Genomic DNA, 19,359 nt, shown 5'->3' with positions numbered 1-19,359 from the left:
ACCGAGTCACTTCTTTCCATCAACCAAAAAAATGTCACTGAACAAAAGAGCTTTAAGCATCACTTCTTATGAAAGTGATTAGAAAAGGAAGCTTTCGCTAATGACGAACTAAAATAAATATGTATAGTATATGTTCGTGTAAGCCTAATAACAAATAAGATAATCGAAATGAACGCAAAGCATAGCAAATGAACGCACATAAGCTAGAGAGAGAAGCGTTTGCAAAAAAGTATAAAATTTACGTTTAAAAGGTTTAGTTAGTATTGGTCAGTTGCAGACTTAACAATAACGCGAACTTTCTAAAAATTAATAATCATTTCCCAGACAAGTTATAACTTAATAAAATATATAATGAGTGGTGGCAGACATTTAGCTAAAGGTTAGTCTAAATATTTTGAGAAAATTCAAAGAATTTTTTTAAGAAATAAAAAAATCAACATATTGTAAATTTAAAAAATTCAATTGTCTAAAAAAACTTAGTTTTTTATTGAAAATATATTTGTTTCCAATTTTATTAATTTTTGCAAAAAAATAAGGCACATGAAGTCTTTTTAATGGTCTGGAGAATATCTGAGTACATTTTGAAGCAAATCCGAGGAGTAACCTAATTGGAAGTAGTCTTTCTTTTTGCTTTGCTTGATTACAAAAGAATATATTTGATATATTTCTAAATTTGAATTGTGTTTTATATAATGCATATAGAAATATTTTGGAAAAAATTAAATTTAAGTATAAAAAATTAGCTAATCAGAAATATTTTTAAGCATCGCTTACATGAAGTATACAACAATTTGAGAATTTGGTACGCAAGGGAAGACAAAAAAATGTCCGGCGGACATATGTCGCTCGTGTAAACACAATTAACTACAGCAAGAGAATTTTCCGATAATTAACGGCAAAAAAGTTCTTGTGTTAACACGGTCTAATGCAACGTTATCTGGTATAATTAGATGCGAGTTAGTGAGTGGTTTAAGCAAGTTGCTAATCCATATATACACATACATATGTTTTATATCTGGAAAAGTAAACAGTTGTTGGAATGTAGGCTGCAATATTTGAAGGTCACGGTAGGTGTCGCTTGATTGAAAAATCCGAAATTTAATCAAAAAATGGCAAAATATAACTCAAGTACAACGCAGTACGTGTTCATAACAAATTTGATCAAATTCGCAGATATCAGAAGTGAAGAAGCAAAAAGCCACCACGTAAACTCTTATCTTAAAATTGAAATTTTGTTAGTGACTGGTAGTTCTAATTTTTGCTTGGTGGTATTTAGAATGTTTGGATTCAAGTATGCAAATATTTTCATTTGTATATGTAGTACATATGAGCATCACAACATATAATTTTAGGTAATTTAATAAAAACCAAAAGCAAAATGTAAATTTCGGTTGCAACGAAGCTATACCAAAGTTTTCATATAATCTATCACTTGACTTTGATCGGACAGTTGTTTTTTATCAGCTACAAATATGCGATAGTGCTTCAATCTGAACATTTCTTCGCAGATTTTGAGAGAGCTTTGCATAATAATACACATCGAAGGAGAAAAAAGTTTTTCATACAAGAACATTATTTTGATCTTTGGGTTTGCTGCTGTTGTTGTTGTTGTAACGGCAGAAATTCTGCCGAGTTGACAGTCCTTGGCCGGATAAAAATCCGGGTCCGTTCCGGTTTCGTAGACCCGACTGTCGGAGGAACGGTTGAGTGTGCTGTCAAGTCAGCTGCTTCTTGGGAAGAAATTGAAGTGGCAAATTTAATACACCCTCTTCACCGCCTGTTTAGAGTATAACAAGACATAACTTTATCTTTTTACTGATTATTGAAATTGTGAATATTATTAATTGCTTTTATTATTACCACTTAGGCTCACCCAAACCTGCATTATCCGACGATGGCGTTCTTCGCTTGTTTTCCATGCGATTTTGTCCATATGCTCATCGTGCTCACTTAGTGCTGAACGCCAAAAACATACCATATCACACTATATTTATCAATCTTACTGAGAAACCAGAATGGCTTACGGAATTCAGTCCACTGGGAAAAGTACCGGCATTACAGTTACCCAAAGAGGAAGGCAATCCATCCTTAATCGAGTCACTAATAATTGCTGAATATCTTGATGAGAAGTATCCCGAAGTACCACTTTTCCCCAAAGACCCACTCAAGAAAGCACAAGATAAGATACTTATTGAGAGATTCAACGCGGTGACTAGTGCAACGTTCAAAGTGTTTCACGCTGATATCGAAGGAGCATCCGATTCGCTAACTGAAATCTCTAAAGGTTTAGATATTTTCGAGAAGGAGTTAAGCTCACGTGGTACACCTTATTTTGGTGGCGACAAACCCGGTATGTTGGACTATATGATTTGGCCATGGTTCGAGCGTACGGCAATGTTGAAATACTTGCTGCCGGAGAAATATGAATTGGACAAAGAACGCTTCAGCAAATTGGTAAGCTAAATTTATATTTTCAAGGCATCGAATTTTGATTAAATGTATTTTAACTCGTTATAGGTTGCATGGCGTGATTTGATGGTAAACGATCCAGCAGTGAAAGGTCATTATTTGGATGGTGAAATTTATGCCAAATTTGTGAAAGCGCGCCGGGAAAATGTTCACGATTTTGATATGCTTGTGTAGGCTTCATCAAGTCAAAGATATTATCAATAAATTTATTTTTTGTAAGCTAGTAACTATATATAGTACATTGTACAGGGTGGCAAACAATACATTAAAGGTATATTTCGGGTTTCCGAAGCTTCTTTCCCTCGGAAAATGGTATGATCATTATCTTGTTAGTTATAGCTAATCTATTAGAGCTTAATTTAAGGTCTTAGTTACTACATTGATCTATATCCCATGTAGTCCTCTTCTCTCTCTCTCTGTCTCTTATGCCATTTCACCAACAAAAGTATTAAATAGTGCTTTGATCCGAACAATGTCAATGGCGACCGTTATGGCGTCATGACAACCGACCATTTGATTCCTAAAATTTAAGCTCGTGATCTCGGCGACTTTTGGTTTCAACAAGACGGCGCTACTTCCCACACATTGCATCAATCAATGGATTTACTGAGAGAAGACTTTGGTGAGCAGATACTTGCACGTTTTGGTCTGGTCGATTGACCATCAAAATCATGTGATATAATACCGTTAGACTTTTTGCTGTGGGGATATGTACAGTCTAAAGTCGATGAGGACAATCCCGCTTTGATTCAGGCCTTGGAGCAAACCATCACTCGTGTCATGCGCCAGTTACCAGTCGAAATGCTTGAACGAGTTATCGAAAATTGGACTCAACGGACGGAACATCTGAGACGTAGCCGTGGCCAACATTTGAGAGAGATAATCTGCAAAAAAGAAATGCCAAAGAATATTCTTTCGATTCATAATAAACATTCCCATTAAATTTGAAGTTTCTGTGGTTTGTCTTTAAAAAAGTAGGGAACCTTGTAATGGATCACCCTTTATGAACACAACCAATTCGGATTCAGTTCAAACTCAAGACTTTGAATATCATAATAATGACTCTGAGTGAAAATGAAAAGGACCGAATTAAAATTTACTTCAAAATTGCTAAAATGGTTTGAAACCAAACAGTGTGACATATTTTGTTTAGTGTACGTAGAAAGCCCAGATGCGGCCCCCGGACTTTTTACTTTCCTTGCCTGAAAAGGCCGATGAAAGGGGATCCTGGCAGCATGCATCTTGGCTCTCATCCTTCCTTCCATAACTCCTTCTATACTTGGAAATCGTTCTGGCAGCACTGCATCGACGCGGAAGGAGCCTATTTTGAAAGTTATTAAAGAATTATACCGATTGAATCGATAAATTTTTTTAAATCGACTCAGTTCCCTTACTTTCCGGACAAGCCCTGTATTATTTTAATTTGTAACAATAACTTGTCAGTTGCGCCTTTCGCAATGGAAAAACTGGTCTAAAATGTGTAAAACAAACCTGGTAGCACTGGATTTATCGTTTATAGAGCTTCAATAAGTATTCACGTACTTTCTTGTACGAATTCAACTAGAAAATTTTGTTATTGTACGTCAGGATAGCGAGCAGAGACATGACGAACCGAAGACAACTACTAATACTCTAGCAGCCACATCGGAAACTTTCATTTTGTAGAGCGCTAGTTTTGAGATAAAATATACATTTTACGTAGAAAAAACAAATGTACCTCAGTTTTCTTGTCTTGAGCAATCTTGTGAGCAGTATTCAGCGTTAATTTCACAACTTCCTTGACTTCCTCATTCGTAAAAACCGCGATACAAACGCTTTGTTAACTGCCTTTTAAAACGAATTCAAATGCAAATATTTTATACTTTCATAATATCACTGTTTATTAATTAAATTTCCATAAAAATAAGAATTTGTAAAGCCTCTAGTGCATTCAGTAAGTTTTAAATTTAGTTTAAAATCACAATATTCAATTTTTACGCCAAGCCACTTCTTTCCGCCAACCAAATAAACGTCACTACAGGAAAGAGCTTTAAGCGTCAAACTTACGGAAGTGACTATAAAAAGGAAGCTTTCGCAAATGACGAATTAAAACATATGTTTGAAATGAACGTCAAACATAGCGAATGAATGCACACAAGCTACAGCAAGAACCGGTCGTTGTTTATATAAACTTGTTGTTGAGTCAATATTACTCAGTTGCATATTTAAACAATTGAAGAGGGCTTTCCAAAATTAATCATTTCTCGAACAACTTTTAAAGCGATAATATATACAATGAGTGGTGGCAGACATTTAGCTAAAGGTTAGTATTTTGCTTCTTTGGAATCTTTGGAATGAATAGGTGGCTGGTATTTCCAATTTTTGTATGTACATACTTAGTGTTTTGATTACTTGTTTACTATTTTTTCACATTTGTGTACGCATAACAACTTTTTGTTTTAGTTAAATATTATTAAAACAACACATAATTTTTGTACTACTCAATATAGAAATTGTGAATATGACTAATAACTTTTAATATTACCACTTAGGCTCACCAAAACCCGCATTACCTGACGATGGCGTTCTTCGTTTATTTTCCATGCGATTTTGTCCATACGCTCATCGGGCTCACTTAGTGCTTAACGCCAAAAACATACCATATCACGCTATATTTATTAATCTTACCGAGAAACCAGAATGGCTTACGGAATTCAGTCCACTGGGTAAAGTACCGGCACTGCAACTACCCAAAGAGGAAGGCAATCCAGCCTTAATTGAGTCACTAATAGTGGCCGAATATCTTGATGAGAAATATCCCGAAGTACCACTTTTCCCCAAAGACCCACTAAAGAAAGCACAAGATAAGATACTTATTGAGAGATTCAGCTCGGTGGTTGGTGGTTTGTACAAAGTGTTTCTAGGTGGTACTGAAGCGGCACCCGATGCGCTAACAGAGATCTCTAAAGGTTTAGATATTTTCGAGAAAGAGTTGAGCTCACGTGGTACACCTTACTTTGGTGGCGAAAAACCTGGCATGTTGGACTATATGATTTGGCCATGGTTCGAGCGTGCGGAAATGTTGAAATACTTGCTGCCGGAGAAATTTGAATTGGATAAAGAACGCTTCAGCAAATTGGTAAGCTAAATTTATATTTTCAAGGCAACGAATTTTTATTAAATACATATGTATATTTTAACTCTTCAAAGGTTGCATGGCGCGATTTGATGATAAACGATCCAGCAGTGAAAGGTCATTATTTGGATGGCGAAACTCATGCCAAGTTTATGAAAGCGCGCCGGACCAATGTACACGATTATGATATGCTTGTGTAAGATTCTAGAAATGTGTTTGTTATACATATAGTTGCATAGTATACATATAAAAAAATATATGTAACTACATATCGTCACCTAAAATACAAAATAACGTAACAACATTTGTAGAAATTTACAGGGGAATGAACGAAACACGATATAAAATGGAACATGAGTTGAAACAAAATTTAAGTATTGGCTAAAACTGGGTTATATCTGGTAGCAGAACCCTAAAATGTTAGACTTATGTATTTATATGTGTGTAATTTGAAGAAGTGAATGGTAATCAATAAAATACTCAATTTATTTTACATTTTAGGTGAGGATATATACATAAATGTATTGAATGTAAATAAAAATAATTAAAATTGTTATAACATATAAAAGTATTTAAAAAAGCTCTGAATAAAACTTCATGCTTCAAATATTTTCACTGATTTCGATTTTTTTATGTTATTAAAGTACAGGGTTTTCCAATATAAATAATAAAGGAAAATCAAATGTTTTTATTTAATGCGAAGTACAAACGATGCAATTAAGTTCTGAATATAGCATCAAACGGCCTCTATGACTTGTTTTGCAAGAAAGAATTCGATGGTTTATTAATTAATCTAATGGTGTTAGCGTGCAACTTCTTGAAGGCCATTCAATGCCACAATTTCTTGAAATAATCGAATCTGCAAACTTTTCTCGTATTAATTCGGTTGTTGCGTGTCGCACATAGTCCCGTCTTGTTGGAACCAGATGTTGTCAAGATCAACTTCTTGCAATTGTGGTCATAAAAAGTTGGTTTTCATTGATCTATACCGCTTTCCATTTACAGTAACGATGTCACCAGCTTCATTTCGAAAGAAGTAAAACCACACCAATCTGTCAATTTAGGAGAATGTAGTGGTTATTCATGAAAATTTTTTTGATTTTTTTCGCATCAGAATGGACAGTTCTGATAAGTTACCACTCAGAGGAAAGTGGGCCTCATCGGGGATGATGATTTTCTTAATTATTTATTATTATTTTGATAATCAAATTGAATATTCTGTAAACGTTACTCTTGAAATTGTTAACATTACTGAACACAATGAAAAAAATTACAAATCATCTCATATTAAAATGACCGAAACAACACTTTGAAATCAACACATCCCTATTAGAAAACCCGTTACACATGTAGATGTGTTTGTGAATATATATATTTTTTTTGTATCAGAAGCTTTGCCAAATACCTAAGAAATGAGCATTATAATTTCTAATTTAAGTTAATAATTGTGTTATAATTGTATCTAGTTATGATTTTTTTCCACCTAATCATGTATTATAGTAATTACCTTCTAATGACTGTACCTTCACTTAGTTTAATTGAAAATTTGAACTTGATGTAGGAATTTTATTCCTATATCATTTGAAAGTTGATGATTTGTTCTTTTTGTTCGTTGTTAATTTATTTTATTTATATAAACATAAGAATTTATGTATGTACAAATGGATATTTACTTAGATTGGCAAACGGTAGCAAAATTCAATTTTGACTCATTGTTGGATCGTATAAATTTCCATAATAAAATGGCAAACCTTACTGAAGAGAAATGCCAAAAGAGCGGGAAAAAATATGACGTCGTTTGCTGTCCATGTCAGTCTACTTTTGTAGTGTCCGCATTGAAAACCCGTTACAATTCGAGCGTTATTGTGAAACAAATCGCAAATATAAGTTCCAGGCAGCCAAAGGATATCTTTTGTTCCAACGTGTCCTTGCTTTTATGACTAAAAAGTTAGTATGCTGCTGGGAAAAAATTCTGAATTAGAAACAGTGTTAAGAAAAAATTCGCACTGTCATGATTTTCCAATTTTACCTAGTCATGTTTAATGCACAAAATTGGAGACTAAAGTATGTAAATATTATAAGCACTGTTATCGATTTCCAATTAATATAATATTAGTTGCTTTTATGCCGAATGTACATACATATAGTATGTATGTATGTAGGTCTATGTATTTTCAATTCCTTTGACTTGCTCATTCGTTACACCGCAATCCTAAGGTTTTGTTTTGGCAAACATTTTGCCAACTTCCTTTTAATACGAATTCAAATATTTTATACTTTCATAATAACAATACAAGTACATGTTTGCTAACTAAATTTCTACTGAAATTAGAATTTGTAAAGCCTCTAGTGCATTCAGTAAGTTTTAAATTTAGTTCAAAATCACAATATTTTCGCAAACCAAATAAATGTCATTATAAGAAAGAGTTTTAAGTGTCAAACTTACGGAAGTGGCGAGAAAAAGGAAGCTTTCGCAAATGATGAATTCAAACATATGTTTGAAGTGCATGAACTGAACTGGCCGTTGTTTAAATAAAATTGTTCTTGAGTTAATGTTAGTTAATCAGTTGCAGTAGCTAAAGGTTAGTACCATATGAGCAGAGAACGTCTAAAATATTAAATAATTCAACGTTCTATGATATAAACATTTGGAAGTGAGTAATGCAGTGCGAGTGTTTATCGGATTCAAGGATATAGTAAGTTGTTTTATATTCATAACAACATAAGTTACTTCCGGAAAAGTGATCAGTTTCAACAATGTATCCCTTTATTCAATATAACATTTTTTGAAGGCCAGTAGATGATATCTCTTGAGTTAAAAATACGAAATTTAATTAATTATTTGATCAAATATAAAACATGCACGAAATCAATCACTCCTGTTTGTCAAACGATCGTTGGTGGAAGGGGCTAGCGGAACAAATAGATGTTTTGCCATTCTGCATCAAGAACGACAAAGCCCCACCATAATTATGGGCAACTGTAGCAGCTCGTCTGTCATCTCAATGGCAAGTGGTGGTCTGAGGAACTCTTATTAAAAATAGTTCAGAACACATAAAAGAAGTTTATAAAAAACATATCTTAATATTTGAGCTGTACTGACTGAAATCGTATATCCAACAAGAGATCCTCAAGAAAAATGTACCCATTTGAGTACTAATGAATCAAATCGGCAACACAGAGTTGTATTGGCATAAAAGCTTTCCATAATTGTCAAACAGCAAATAAAACAAATTTGTTACAGAGCAACCCTAATAGAAATAGATAAGAAAGCACAAATAAATTTAAATATAGCGAATGAACGCACATAAGCATTTGTCAAACCGGTCGTTATTTATATGTGTATATAAGCGCGTGAATTAGTTAATTTTGCTCAGTTGGTGACTTAACAAACGGTGAATAATTCTTATTCCAAATAAAAATTTTACTACAAATTTTAAAGCATTTACAATAATAAAATACACAATGAGTGGCGGCAAACATTTAGCTAAAGGTTAGTAAATATTTTAGTGACAAATACTACAATTGGAGTGTTATTGTGAAATCAATGAAATATAAAAGTAACTCGCATCCTACAGATATCTTTTCTAAACGTGTCCTTGCTTTTGTGACTAAAAAGTTAGTTGTTTACCAGAAAGTTCTTAATAGCAAACATTGTTATAAATTTTGCATTGTCATAATGCCCCCGTCGATCAAGTGAAGGTTTTGATAAAGGGATATCCAAATTTTGCCTAGTCACGTTTAATACAAATAAAAAAATGGAGATACGCATACTAGAGACTGCACGTAAATGATTAGCGGCGTTATCAATTTCCAATTAGTATTAATATACACTATAAATAGAGATATATGTAGAATGTGTGAACCTTTTTAATTTATTTGTCGTATGCTACACTCATACAAGTATTAAGTACTTCCAAACATGCATACTTATGTATGTGCATACATTTATACATATGTATTATAATTTGTAGCAAACTTCTGCAATATAAAAAAAATTTTATTCATTGCTTAGGTTCCCAAAAACCAGAACTACCTGACGATGGTGTTCATCGCTTGTATTCTATGCGCTTTTGTCCATATGCTCATCGTGCTCATTTAGTACTTGACGCCAAAAATATTCCCCATCACACAATTTATATTAATCTTACGGAAAAACCAGAATGGCTTACCGAAGTTAGCCCACTGGGTAAAGTGCCGGCATTACAATTACCCAAAGAGGAAGGCAATCCATCCTTAATTGAGTCACTAATAATTGCTGAATATCTGGACGAGAAGTATCCCGAAGTACCACTCTTCCCCAAAGATCCACTAAAGAAAGCACAAGATAAGATACTTATCGAGAGATTCAACGCAGTGACTAGTGCAATGTACAAAGTGTTCGTAGGTGGTGCTGAGGCAGCACCCGGTGCGCTTACTGAAATTTCAACAGGTTTAGATATTTTCGAAAAGGAGTTGAACTCGCGTGGTACACCTTACTTTGGTGGTGATAAACCTGGCATGTTGGACTATATGATTTGGCCATGGTGCGAGCGTTCAGCCATGTTGAAATATTTGCTACCCGACAAATACGAAATGGATAAGGAACGTTTCGGCAAGTTGGTAAGTACATTTTGTAAAGTTATTAAATTTTTATTTTGTATTTGAGTGTGTTCAACAAAAATGTTTGTCCATTATAGATAGCATGGAAGGATTTGATGATCAATGATCCTGCGGTAAAGGTATTCTATTTGGATGGTGAAACTCATGCCAAGTTTATGAAAGCGCGTCGGACCAATGTTCACGATTATGATATGCTCGTGTAAGGCATTTTCAATGTATACAACCGATTTTCGACGAAGCCAAGTGCGAAATATAGACTTATTAATATAATATCATTGGATTTAACTAACCTCTTTGCAAGCACGTCATTCCAACAAACAAACTTATAATTGATAATATAATTTTTTTGTATTACATACTAAAAATCTATGTATAAGTGTCGAATGTGACTAAGAAAGTAGACTTCCAAAAACTGATTCTTTTGTCTTCAATCTCATTTTCAGGAACGATGCTAAACGGCAAAGAACTTGTTGAGGATAAAAATCTCATTTTAATTGTTTCTGGTCATAGTGGAAAGAATAACTTCTGTCGATTTCATTGTATGCCGTTTATCAATATCAAAATAACGGGAAATATCACGCTACTTACATATCCTTGTAAATTACTTACAGTCATTCTTATACATCGCATATATTTTTGTACATATCAGCATATCCATTTGATGAACTCAAATACAGCGCATTTGTTTTGTAACAAATTTGTCAAAATTTTTTTAGTGATATGTTTTGCAAAAAATTAAAAAAAAAATTGTTTGGTGATATCTAAAGTGGTTTGTTGTTATGTGTTTCGTATTAGTAAAATAATTGTTTCGTCTATTTGTAAACGTCCAATTTTCTTCAATGTACTTAACTTTTGCATGTCTAAAAGCACTCTTCGTGTAATATAACCAACCATATATTTGCGTGATTCTGCAGACATAACCAAGAAAAAGGTTTAACTTGGGCTGCGTCGAAACTATAATATCCGTCACAGGTGCATTACTTAAAACATAAATGTGTATTAAAAGTTTTTTTTCTTGATTTTTATCGGTCAGTTTGTACGGAAGCTATATGCTGTAGTTGTGCGATCTAAACAATTTCCTCGGAGAATGTACAGCTTACCGTTCCGTACGAAATTTCGTGAATATATCTTGTCAAAAAATGTATTCCATACAAGGACTCGACTATGGTTGATAGGTTTGTTTGTTAACAGTTCGATATCGGCGGTTCCGACAAGTGAGCAGCGTCTTAAAGAGAAAAATCCGTGCACAAAATATATCGATATCATACAAACTGAGGGACTTGTCCGCGTATACACTCGTACCGACTAAATTGTTAGCCATGAAAATTTATAATTATATGCATGTATTTTACAAGGCTAGATGATCATTCAGTGAGCTACAAACTTCATGCTAAACTTAATATATCTAGTTCAGTGTATAAAAAACTAAAATTTATCACTAAAATAATTTTGTTGCTTTGAAAGAGAAAGTTTTAGTTTGACGTTAGAGAAAAATACTTTATTTAAAACTGCATTGCTGCATAAACTGCTTAAACAGCTAAATACAATATAATATATATATTCACTTTTCCTTTTTTAATCGTTAAATACGTAAAATCACGATAAATGTAAATATCATTTGTGGTTTTGGAATGAGTTCAATTATTTTTATAATTTTTTTTTGTATCAACTACACATATAGAGAGCGAGAAAATTGAAAAAACATACATTTTGCAGACAAGTTAAGTTGTTTTGTACAGCTGCCACTCCTTTGTATACTTGTACATATGTATACGGTTATGTATGGACATACTTGTGTTTTAATAAGTATACAATAATATTAAACATCGAATCAATTTATTATTATTTTTTCACTTTATATGTAACAAATTGTTGCATAGTTTCGAATAAAATATTCAATGGTGTTGATCTTTTGTCTTAAAGTTTAAAACTTTTTCGTTTACAATATATCTGCATGCACGTGTATACACTTATGAGCTTTTGTAAGTTGGTATAATTCACAAAAAAATATTTTTTTCCATTTTACATTATGTTTGTTTTTGTTTTTTCTTCGTTAGTTCATTTATTATTTAAAAATGTATGCTTTAAATTTTTTATTTTCTCTTTTTAAGTTTTTTTCTTTCTTATTAAATTTTTTTCACAATATATTCCCCTTCGGAAGTCATTAATAATGTTTTTTCGTTGCTGCGAAGTGACCCAAAGTATATGTGTGTGTACGTTTTTTTTTTTTTTTTTGTTTTCATTTATATATTTTAAAACATTTTAACTGTACTCCTGATGCCATTTATAGTTTTGTAAAAATTTTGATTAAAATAGTTTGGTTGGTATGATTTCATCATTAGTTTAGATTTGGAACGACTTAGGTAATGATTCTCACTCCACTTGTAATCTCTGGCAAAACGTTGGGCTGCTCAAGCGTTTTGTGCATTCTTCCATGCCATGCAATCGTTGGCAGAAGCGCGTTCTTTTCAAGCGTTTTTTGCATCCTTACGACATCTGCGACTGTATCAAGCTTGCGACGAAGTGCTTATTTGTTCTATGGAAGATAAAAGTGATATGTGTATATGTGGCAGAATTTGAATTTCTTTTTGTTTTACCGTTTGGTAAACTGCTGGCCACGCTGCTAATCACACTTACATCTGCTCCACCGGATGATGTGGATGCTACACTAGTGCTCACACTCACGCTGACACCATTCAGTGCACTGTTGTGATTACGTTTGTGCGTCAAAACGCCGCTGTGCGTGGAAAACTTTTTGTTACAAGCTTCTGTACGCTCCGAAAAGTTGGACGTGGATGGCGCTGTTGAAGTTACTGCTAACGGTTGCGTATCGTTGGCGGGCTGATCATACGTCGAGCGATGGGTGTAACGTTTGAGGTGCAATTGTTGCAGGTTTTGGTGGTTGTTGTTGCCCGAACTGTAATAAATTGAAATTTCTCTACTTATTTATGTACATACACCAATTTAATTTACTATATACATAATAAATAAAATGTTAACTTCGGTTGTTTCCCTCTAGAAATTATAGATTCGTAGCACTGTTAACACACTAAGTATAAAAATAGAACTTGCTGTCACTATTTCGCTGGACATTACTGTAGGTATATGTGCAATTGGCCTTACCTTTTCTGCTCATTGTCCTTTTTGCTGTTGAACATGGCCAACTCGATTTCGGTGTGTTCGTTGTTCAGATGGCGCACCCAGTCTGCAGGGGTCTCAAAGGAGCTGTGGTAGTAAAAGCAAAAACAAAATATGATTCCTTCTTTTAACTATTATATGAAAAGTATTTACATACATTGAACACAAGTCACAGCAGAGCGTCACATGACCCGCGTTGTTCTCCTGCTGCTGTCATGAATATAAAATATTGTCGACAAAATATAACAAAATTTAAACTTCGAGCTTATAGGCACACTCACCGATACTCGTCGCCGCTTTTTGGGCACATATGACTTGACTAATGCCTCCCCGCCATTGGGTATGTTATTGCTTATGCTTGTGCTATTCATGTTATTCGTTGTACCGCAAGTCACATTTACCGTTACCGTATCTGCTGCTGTTGTTGCCGCGTTAACGGTGTGCGACTCCAGATGACGCACCCAAGATTTAGGTTCATCAAAGGATTGCTTGCACGTTTCGCACGCGAGACGTGTTTCATAGTCGATATCATCTTGGGTGTTCGTGTCCTGTTCGCTGTGTGGACTATGGGAATGTGCGCCGACTTCAAGTTTGACAGTGGTACTGCCAGGTGGCATTTTAAAATCTAACGGTTGTTTTGGCGAACGCAGCGGTGTTTTGGGCCGTGACGCTAAATCGGTGTGTGCATTGTCTGTTGCGGAAGCGTTTGTGGTCCAGTCGGTTGGCTCTTGTTTTATGGCGAGAAAAGTTTGTGTGTGAGGCATGGGCGATGCGTTCGACAATCTGCTGCCGCTGACCTGCTCCGTATAGTGACTTTTCGTGGATGTTGTGTTGGTGTGCTCATAGGAATCTGATACGAAGTAATCGCGCACTGTAAATAACGGTAATAAGAAATAACTTATTGGGGTTATCAATTTTGAAATACTTACTGCGCTCCCCGGTGCTGCCGCCACTACTGCGTCGCAGCTGTCTGTCATAATTGGGCATGTCAATGTCATTATTTTGTTCTTCTTCGTCGGCTGGTGGACGCTGTCGCTCTGTATACTCTCGCTCCAATTGCTGCTCTACCACAGTTGCGCGCATATTTTCATCGTTTTGTCTGCGTTGTTGTCGCCTCACCTGCTCATTCTCCATGGAAATGGGACAGCCGCCCGTACAGCCAATTTCGTTGCACAAAGGAGTTTCCACTTGAAGCTGATTCAATCGATAGCAGCATTTTTCATCGGGATCTATAGCAACTTCTTTGTTTACCGTTATACCACAGCCCGTAAGATGCTTACTACTCGACGCTGCAGCGGATAGTAACCCAAGCTGTGACAATTTCGGTGACTTTACTATCACTGGACTATCCTTGGGCAGTACGGAGGCGCCCAAGCCACGAAACTGGTGATGTGTTTGTTGTATTTGTTGTGCGTGTGTTTGTTGCGTCGGCACTGTTTGCGTCACAGGTTGCTGCAAATGTTCCATGGCATGATAACGTTGTCCACAATTGCCACCACCAGCACCATTTGGACATTTGTTAACAATATACATATCGCCACCATGTGCACTGGACATATGCGAGTGTGTAAGAGATGGTAATGACTCTTGGCGATTACCTGCACTTTGTATATAATGTGTGCCAACGCCGTTAGCTATTAGTGTTTCGTTGACGCGCGTTGAAGCATTGTGCGAATTTGATGACGTGGAGGAGGTGCGACATAGGCCACGAATTTTTAAAATTTCTCCGCCACGTAAAACTTCATTAAGTATATCATTGGCGACTGTGGCCTCGCCACTGTACATATATTGTACTAGTATTTGTATAGCGCGGTGGCTTAGTTCTGGCGGAAGCACAACGTAGAGCACGCCGTTGGGCGAGGATATTGGTGCGGTTTCGAACATCGTTGCAAAAAACTTAAGCGAAACAAAATTTAGTTAAAGGAGAGTAAAATTAAATTAATTTATGCCAAGTTACCTGACTACACGAGCTGAGTATAAATTTGTGCGCTGATATACCCACTGTTGGTATGCCACTCTCTGTGCCACTTCCACTGGCGCTACTGCTGCTGGAACTGTAGAGCACAACATCGGCGAACTTCTCATTTCTAAGGTGAAAATCAATAACAAGTTTATTAACAAATTCGCATACAGTTGCAGCGCAGATGTGAAGGTTTTCATGTATCTTACTTGTAAAGTGTGGCAACTGAAGAATTCAAATAAGACAAATGTGAGTCCCATTTCAAATGATAGTTTTCTGCCGCCATCGTTTCTGTTAAGTAAACCGACACACTGGTTGATATAAACTTCCTTGCTCACTACCCTCGTTGGAATCACTGACTTTGTGCAAAAGAAAAAGCATTACTGCAACATGGCGGTGCATTTAAAATACTAATAATTGTTGAATGTGTTAATTCTTCACACACGACACTGCTTTGATACTATCCTAAAATGGGAAAGTATTACTGTTTTACAAGCTTGTATGCGCTCAACACGTTATGTTATAAAAAGAGCGAAATCAAGTGCATGCTAACAGGAAGCAAATCGATAAATCAATAAACTGTCTGCAATTTTGGGCAGCTACAATAGCAACAAGCGCGCAATAACGAACAGATAGCTGTATGTGTATGTATGTGTACATCACAGCACAGGAAGCGCAATTAACGGACGTTTCTATATGGAACATTTCACCATTAGAGAATAAGGATATCAATAGTAATTATATTTTGCAAAGTTTAAAATTATTATCTATATCTATTATTGTCTATATAAAATAACATTTAAATTTTTAAATCTAATATTCCATGCAAATATAAGCAACTAAACCGGAAGTGCTATCAATTAACATAGCCACAGTTTTTATATTATATTAATGTACTGCTTTATGGCACAATTATTATTTTTTTAAATATAAAATATTTTAAAATATATATCCTATTTTTTGCCAAATATCGTATATTTTTATTTATTTTTTATGTCTATTAATAGTTTTCTAACTTCATATCCGTTTATTAAACGAAGTAGTATGGCAGCACTGTCGCATTTCCCTAGTTGACATTCTATTTTCGTGGTTTTGTTGTTTTCGTCGTTTCTCATACTCATTCGCTACTTGGTGCTTAATATTTTATTTACGTGATAAATACTTCATGTAAAATAAATAACTCTATAAAAATGGAAGCGAAATTAGATTTCGATTCCAAATTAATCGATTTGGTGCGCGCAAATCCACTGCTGTATGAAAAGGAAGTGCGTAGTTCACCTTACCATCTGATGAAGAAAAAAAGTGAACTCTGGCGTAGCATCGCATCCTCTCTGGGTGTAGAAAGTAATTTCACTAATATCACTAAATGCAATTTAACATATAGAAATAATTATTGAATTTTCAGCTAAATACTGTGTTATACGTTGGAAGAATTTGCGCGATAAATATCGTCGTGAGTCGCAAAAGACACAGGAGCTTAAACGCAAAGCTGGCGGTATAGAAAGCGCACAGGGCGCTACATGGCATTTATTAGATAAAATGAAATTCCTTGACCACCACACAAGGGTACACAGGTAATTTAATCAATATATATATTATAATAATTTATTTAAGTCATGTATTCAAATGTTGACAGCTCAACCAGCCACAAAAGCGCCGCAGAGAATCTACGTACGAGTTGGAGTGAAATGGAAGCCGAGCAACTTATTGAGCAATTACCTAATGACGATGATCCACTACAAGAGGCAATGGATGAACAAGCCGTCGCTTTAGAAGCAAAGAAACCAGAACCTGTAGTTAGTACAACGTCAACTACTGCATCATGCTTAAAACGCATCGAAACGTTGCTTGAGGGCTTGGATGAAGATAATCGCACAAAAGCTGAAAAGCGTATCGTCGCGTATCTTTGTAAGTGTCAGCTTAAATTTTTGGAAAATGAGAGTATCGACGATATAGTAATTTAAAGTAGTTTTTGTATATGTAAGCAAATTTCAAGCCTAGATCATTTTATCCTTTTTTTCATAACTCTATTTATTGATTTTAAATATAAGTGTAATGGCAGTAATAGAAACTAATTAAATGATTTTTTATATTAAAAAATGTTAAGTTCATACTTCTGTAAAAAATTACATTGATTTTTTAAATTAACGATTCAGAGTTTAATTATATGAATATGCATTAGAAGCAATAAGGCAGTAAATAGCACTACCTCGCCATTATTTGTATTGATTTATTGGATTTTACTCTTTTAGAGCGTGTACAAACATATTTTTTTGTCACTTCAAATAATAAAACGCACTCAAATGTATGTATGTAACTTCCCCTTAATGAATATATCCTCACAAACTGCTATTGATTTCTACAGATATGAATCACTTGGATGCTTGGTTTCCACCCTTCAATTGTAATAATGGTTTGGTTGGAGTGGGCAAATTTTATTGCAGATATCGACTCGACGCTACTAATATCAGTTATATGTACATATGTATGTATGTATGTATGTATATATGTATGTATGTAGGTGTGACTAATACAAACATACTGTTATACTTGTATTTATGTATGTATCTCGCTGTGTAAACAAGGTGGTGATTTTCTAATAAGGGTCATAATATCTTGCAGATTTATTTTCATTCTAAGCAAATGCGACGTCTCACCACCATATGCAATGTTTGAGTGGGTGGTTATGATAGGCGCCTAGTGTGAGCGTTTGGTTGTCGACCTCGCTGTTTTGGCTTGAAGCGCGCAATTCAAGTACTTCAGTTATTAAGTACCTCATTTGTACATATGTGTTAATATAAATATATATCTGCATATGTATTTATAACCGTTTAGGTTTTCAATTAGCACTGTTGGTGTGCTCCTGTGTTTTGCTGTTGTTATTCATACATTAATGTGACCGTCGCCTTTATTGATTGATTTACTCTGTTAAAAAATCAATAACTGAAAATTTTCAAAGACCTTCGCCTTAACAAATAACATTTAGACATTGTAAAAATTATGTTACTCCTTATATCGTTAATTGTATAATAATTTTGTTTATTTCTCTACAAGTGGTATGCATATGCCAATAAAGGCGCCAAGCTAGTGCAACGTTTTAAACAATTAACACTTTTCGAAACAATAATTTCTTATATTTTTATGAATGAAAGCAATTTTTATTTATTTTTCAAACACTGCTGGATTATTTACTTTGTTTCCTATTTCACTGCATATTTATATTTTGCGTTAAAACCGCACTTTTTATGTTTTTTATAAAATTTTGCCAACCAAGAAATGATTTTATTATTTGTTGTCGCCACGGTTGTTCACTTCGTACTGTAATCCGTGTAAAAATGCCTGAAAATCCTTGCGCCTTTTGCCAATCCTTTTGTCTGTATATGCGCACTACGGCGCGCTCCCTTCATATGAACGCCTGTAAGTGGTTGTATGTGAAGAGAGTTGAAGAGAGTCAATTACACCACCAAATAGACTTGTGCACTACCGCAAATACAGCTTCAACATAATTGTTGGCCATTTAGGCAATGTAAACAAACTGATTTGACTGCGTGCTCTGGCGAATGACGCTCAATTCGCTAGAATGGCGAGGCGTATGAGGGGCAAAGCGGAACAATGCTATGTATCGATTTGTTTTTGTTGTAATACAAATCGTCTGTTGCTTTTAACTGTTTTATTTTTGTATTGTGGCTATTTTTGAACGCGGTCTTTTTGAGCACTCAACTCAAATATATTCTGAATATGTATGTAAGTGTGATTACAAGCTAAAAATATGAAAATATGTAACTTCGATACTCTTCCCAAATAAAAAAGTTTTCCATACAAGAACTTCTTTTTGATCGTTCAGTTCGTATAGCAGCTTTGTATACGCTATGGTGGTCCGATCTTAACAATTTCTTCGGAGGTTATAGCATTGGCTTGGATAATAATTCAAGTAAAATTTTGTGCAAATATCTTGCCAAATAAAAAAGTGTTCTATACAAGGACATGATTTTGATTGATCAGTTTGTATGGCAGCTATATGCTATGGTGGTCCGATCTGAATAATATATTACTAGATTGTGGCGTTACTTAGCAC

General features: G+C 34.8%; 5 protein-coding genes across 12 annotated transcripts; 4 read left to right on the top strand and 1 right to left on the bottom strand.

The window, feature by feature from the left end:
• Positions 1 to 284: 284 nt before the first annotated feature.
• LOC126763411 (pyrimidodiazepine synthase-like) lies at positions 285 to 2,696 on the top strand. Of its 3 annotated transcripts, none has more exons than XM_050480903.1 (3): positions 285 to 379; positions 1,868 to 2,454; positions 2,518 to 2,696. In XM_050480903.1, exons 1-3 carry the CDS (start codon positions 352 to 354, stop codon positions 2,641 to 2,643), a joined length of 741 nt encoding a protein of 246 aa, XP_050336860.1. In that variant the 5' UTR covers positions 285 to 351; the 3' UTR covers positions 2,644 to 2,696. The 3 variants fall into 3 exon arrangements, with proteins under 3 accessions (XP_050336860.1, XP_050336862.1, XP_050336863.1); XM_050480905.1 differs by lacking the exon at positions 285 to 379 and adding an exon at positions 869 to 1,067; XM_050480906.1 differs by lacking the exon at positions 285 to 379 and adding an exon at positions 1,084 to 1,352.
• Positions 290 to 6,193, top strand: LOC126763409 (pyrimidodiazepine synthase-like). Of its 2 annotated transcripts, none has more exons than XM_050480899.1 (4): positions 290 to 379; positions 5,001 to 5,587; positions 5,659 to 5,780; positions 5,896 to 6,193. In XM_050480899.1, the coding sequence occupies exons 1-4, from the start codon at positions 352 to 354 to the stop codon at positions 5,927 to 5,929; spliced, it is 771 nt and encodes a 256-aa protein (XP_050336856.1). In that variant the 5' UTR covers positions 290 to 351; the 3' UTR covers positions 5,930 to 6,193. The 2 variants fall into 2 exon arrangements, with proteins under 2 accessions (XP_050336856.1, XP_050336855.1); XM_050480898.1 differs by lacking the exon at positions 290 to 379 and adding an exon at positions 4,680 to 4,771.
• On the top strand, positions 352 to 10,883 carry LOC126763410 (pyrimidodiazepine synthase-like). 3 transcript variants are annotated; one of them, XM_050480902.1, is made up of 4 exons: positions 352 to 379; positions 9,600 to 10,186; positions 10,264 to 10,385; positions 10,630 to 10,883. In XM_050480902.1, exons 1-4 carry the CDS (start codon positions 352 to 354, stop codon positions 10,658 to 10,660), a joined length of 768 nt encoding a protein of 255 aa, XP_050336859.1. In that variant the 3' UTR covers positions 10,661 to 10,883. The 3 variants fall into 3 exon arrangements, with proteins under 3 accessions (XP_050336859.1, XP_050336858.1, XP_050336857.1); XM_050480901.1 differs by lacking the exon at positions 352 to 379 and adding an exon at positions 4,744 to 4,771; XM_050480900.1 differs by lacking the exon at positions 352 to 379 and adding an exon at positions 8,929 to 9,077.
• Positions 10,884 to 11,656: 773 nt separating this feature from the next.
• On the bottom strand, positions 11,657 to 18,864 carry LOC126763387 (uncharacterized). Of its 3 annotated transcripts, none has more exons than XM_050480851.1 (9): positions 18,477 to 18,864; positions 15,494 to 15,749; positions 15,282 to 15,411; positions 14,254 to 15,220; positions 13,606 to 14,195; positions 13,482 to 13,534; positions 13,310 to 13,411; positions 12,784 to 13,103; positions 11,657 to 12,722 (listed from the first exon to the last, which is right to left on the bottom strand). In XM_050480851.1, exons 2-9 carry the CDS (start codon positions 15,568 to 15,570, stop codon positions 12,694 to 12,696), a joined length of 2,268 nt encoding a protein of 755 aa, XP_050336808.1. In that variant the 5' UTR covers positions 15,571 to 15,749; positions 18,477 to 18,864; the 3' UTR covers positions 11,657 to 12,693. The 3 variants fall into 3 exon arrangements, with proteins under 3 accessions (XP_050336808.1, XP_050336809.1, XP_050336810.1); XM_050480852.1 differs by having other exon boundaries at positions 15,494 to 15,643; XM_050480853.1 differs by having other exon boundaries at positions 13,482 to 13,531; positions 18,477 to 18,863.
• Positions 16,354 to 17,592, top strand: LOC126763414 (uncharacterized). The gene is made up of 3 exons (XM_050480910.1): positions 16,354 to 16,628; positions 16,690 to 16,858; positions 16,921 to 17,592. Exons 1-3 carry the CDS (start codon positions 16,475 to 16,477, stop codon positions 17,246 to 17,248), a joined length of 651 nt encoding a protein of 216 aa, XP_050336867.1. The 5' UTR covers positions 16,354 to 16,474; the 3' UTR covers positions 17,249 to 17,592.
• Positions 18,865 to 19,359: the final 495 nt, after the last annotated feature.

This window comes from Bactrocera neohumeralis, chromosome 6 (assembly GCF_024586455.1).
Source record: "Bactrocera neohumeralis isolate Rockhampton chromosome 6, APGP_CSIRO_Bneo_wtdbg2-racon-allhic-juicebox.fasta_v2, whole genome shotgun sequence".
NCBI classification, from domain to species: Eukaryota; Metazoa; Arthropoda; class Insecta; order Diptera; family Tephritidae; genus Bactrocera; species Bactrocera neohumeralis.
This window is presented reverse-complemented; position numbering and strand designations above follow the sequence as displayed.

Excerpts from the sequence above, each read along its gene's own strand:
- LOC126763409 (XM_050480899.1), top strand. The coding sequence starts at position 352 with ATGAGTGGTGGCAGACATTTAGCTAAAG. Across the intron at positions 380-5,000 it reads TGGCAGACATTTAGCTAAAG|GCTCACCAAAACCCGCATTA; the intron begins GTTAGTCTAAAT and ends ATTACCACTTAG. Across the intron at positions 5,781-5,895 it reads CACGATTATGATATGCTTGT|AAATTTACAGGGGAATGAAC; the intron begins GTAAGATTCTAG and ends CAACATTTGTAG.
- LOC126763410 (XM_050480902.1), top strand. The coding sequence starts at position 352 with ATGAGTGGTGGCAGACATTTAGCTAAAG. Across the intron at positions 10,187-10,263 it reads AGGAACGTTTCGGCAAGTTG|ATAGCATGGAAGGATTTGAT; the intron begins GTAAGTACATTT and ends TGTCCATTATAG. Across the intron at positions 10,386-10,629 it reads CACGATTATGATATGCTCGT|GAACGATGCTAAACGGCAAA; the intron begins GTAAGGCATTTT and ends TCTCATTTTCAG.
- LOC126763411 (XM_050480903.1), top strand. The coding sequence starts at position 352 with ATGAGTGGTGGCAGACATTTAGCTAAAG. Across the intron at positions 380-1,867 it reads TGGCAGACATTTAGCTAAAG|GCTCACCCAAACCTGCATTA; the intron begins GTTAGTCTAAAT and ends ATTACCACTTAG. Across the intron at positions 2,455-2,517 it reads AAGAACGCTTCAGCAAATTG|GTTGCATGGCGTGATTTGAT; the intron begins GTAAGCTAAATT and ends AACTCGTTATAG.
- LOC126763387 (XM_050480851.1), bottom strand. The coding sequence starts at position 15,570 with ATGGCGGCAGAAAACTATCATTTGAAATGGGACTCACATTTGTCTTAT. Across the intron at positions 13,104-13,309 it reads AAGGACAATGAGCAGAAAAG|TTCGGGCAACAACAACCACC; the intron begins GTAAGGCCAATT and ends AATTTATTACAG. Across the intron at positions 12,723-12,783 it reads GGCCAGCAGTTTACCAAACG|AACAAATAAGCACTTCGTCG; the intron begins GTAAAACAAAAA and ends TATCTTCCATAG.
- LOC126763414 (XM_050480910.1), top strand. The coding sequence starts at position 16,475 with ATGGAAGCGAAATTAGATTTCGATTCCAAATTAATCGATTTGGTGCGC. Across the intron at positions 16,629-16,689 it reads ATCCTCTCTGGGTGTAGAAA|CTAAATACTGTGTTATACGT; the intron begins GTAATTTCACTA and ends TTGAATTTTCAG. Across the intron at positions 16,859-16,920 it reads CACCACACAAGGGTACACAG|CTCAACCAGCCACAAAAGCG; the intron begins GTAATTTAATCA and ends AAATGTTGACAG.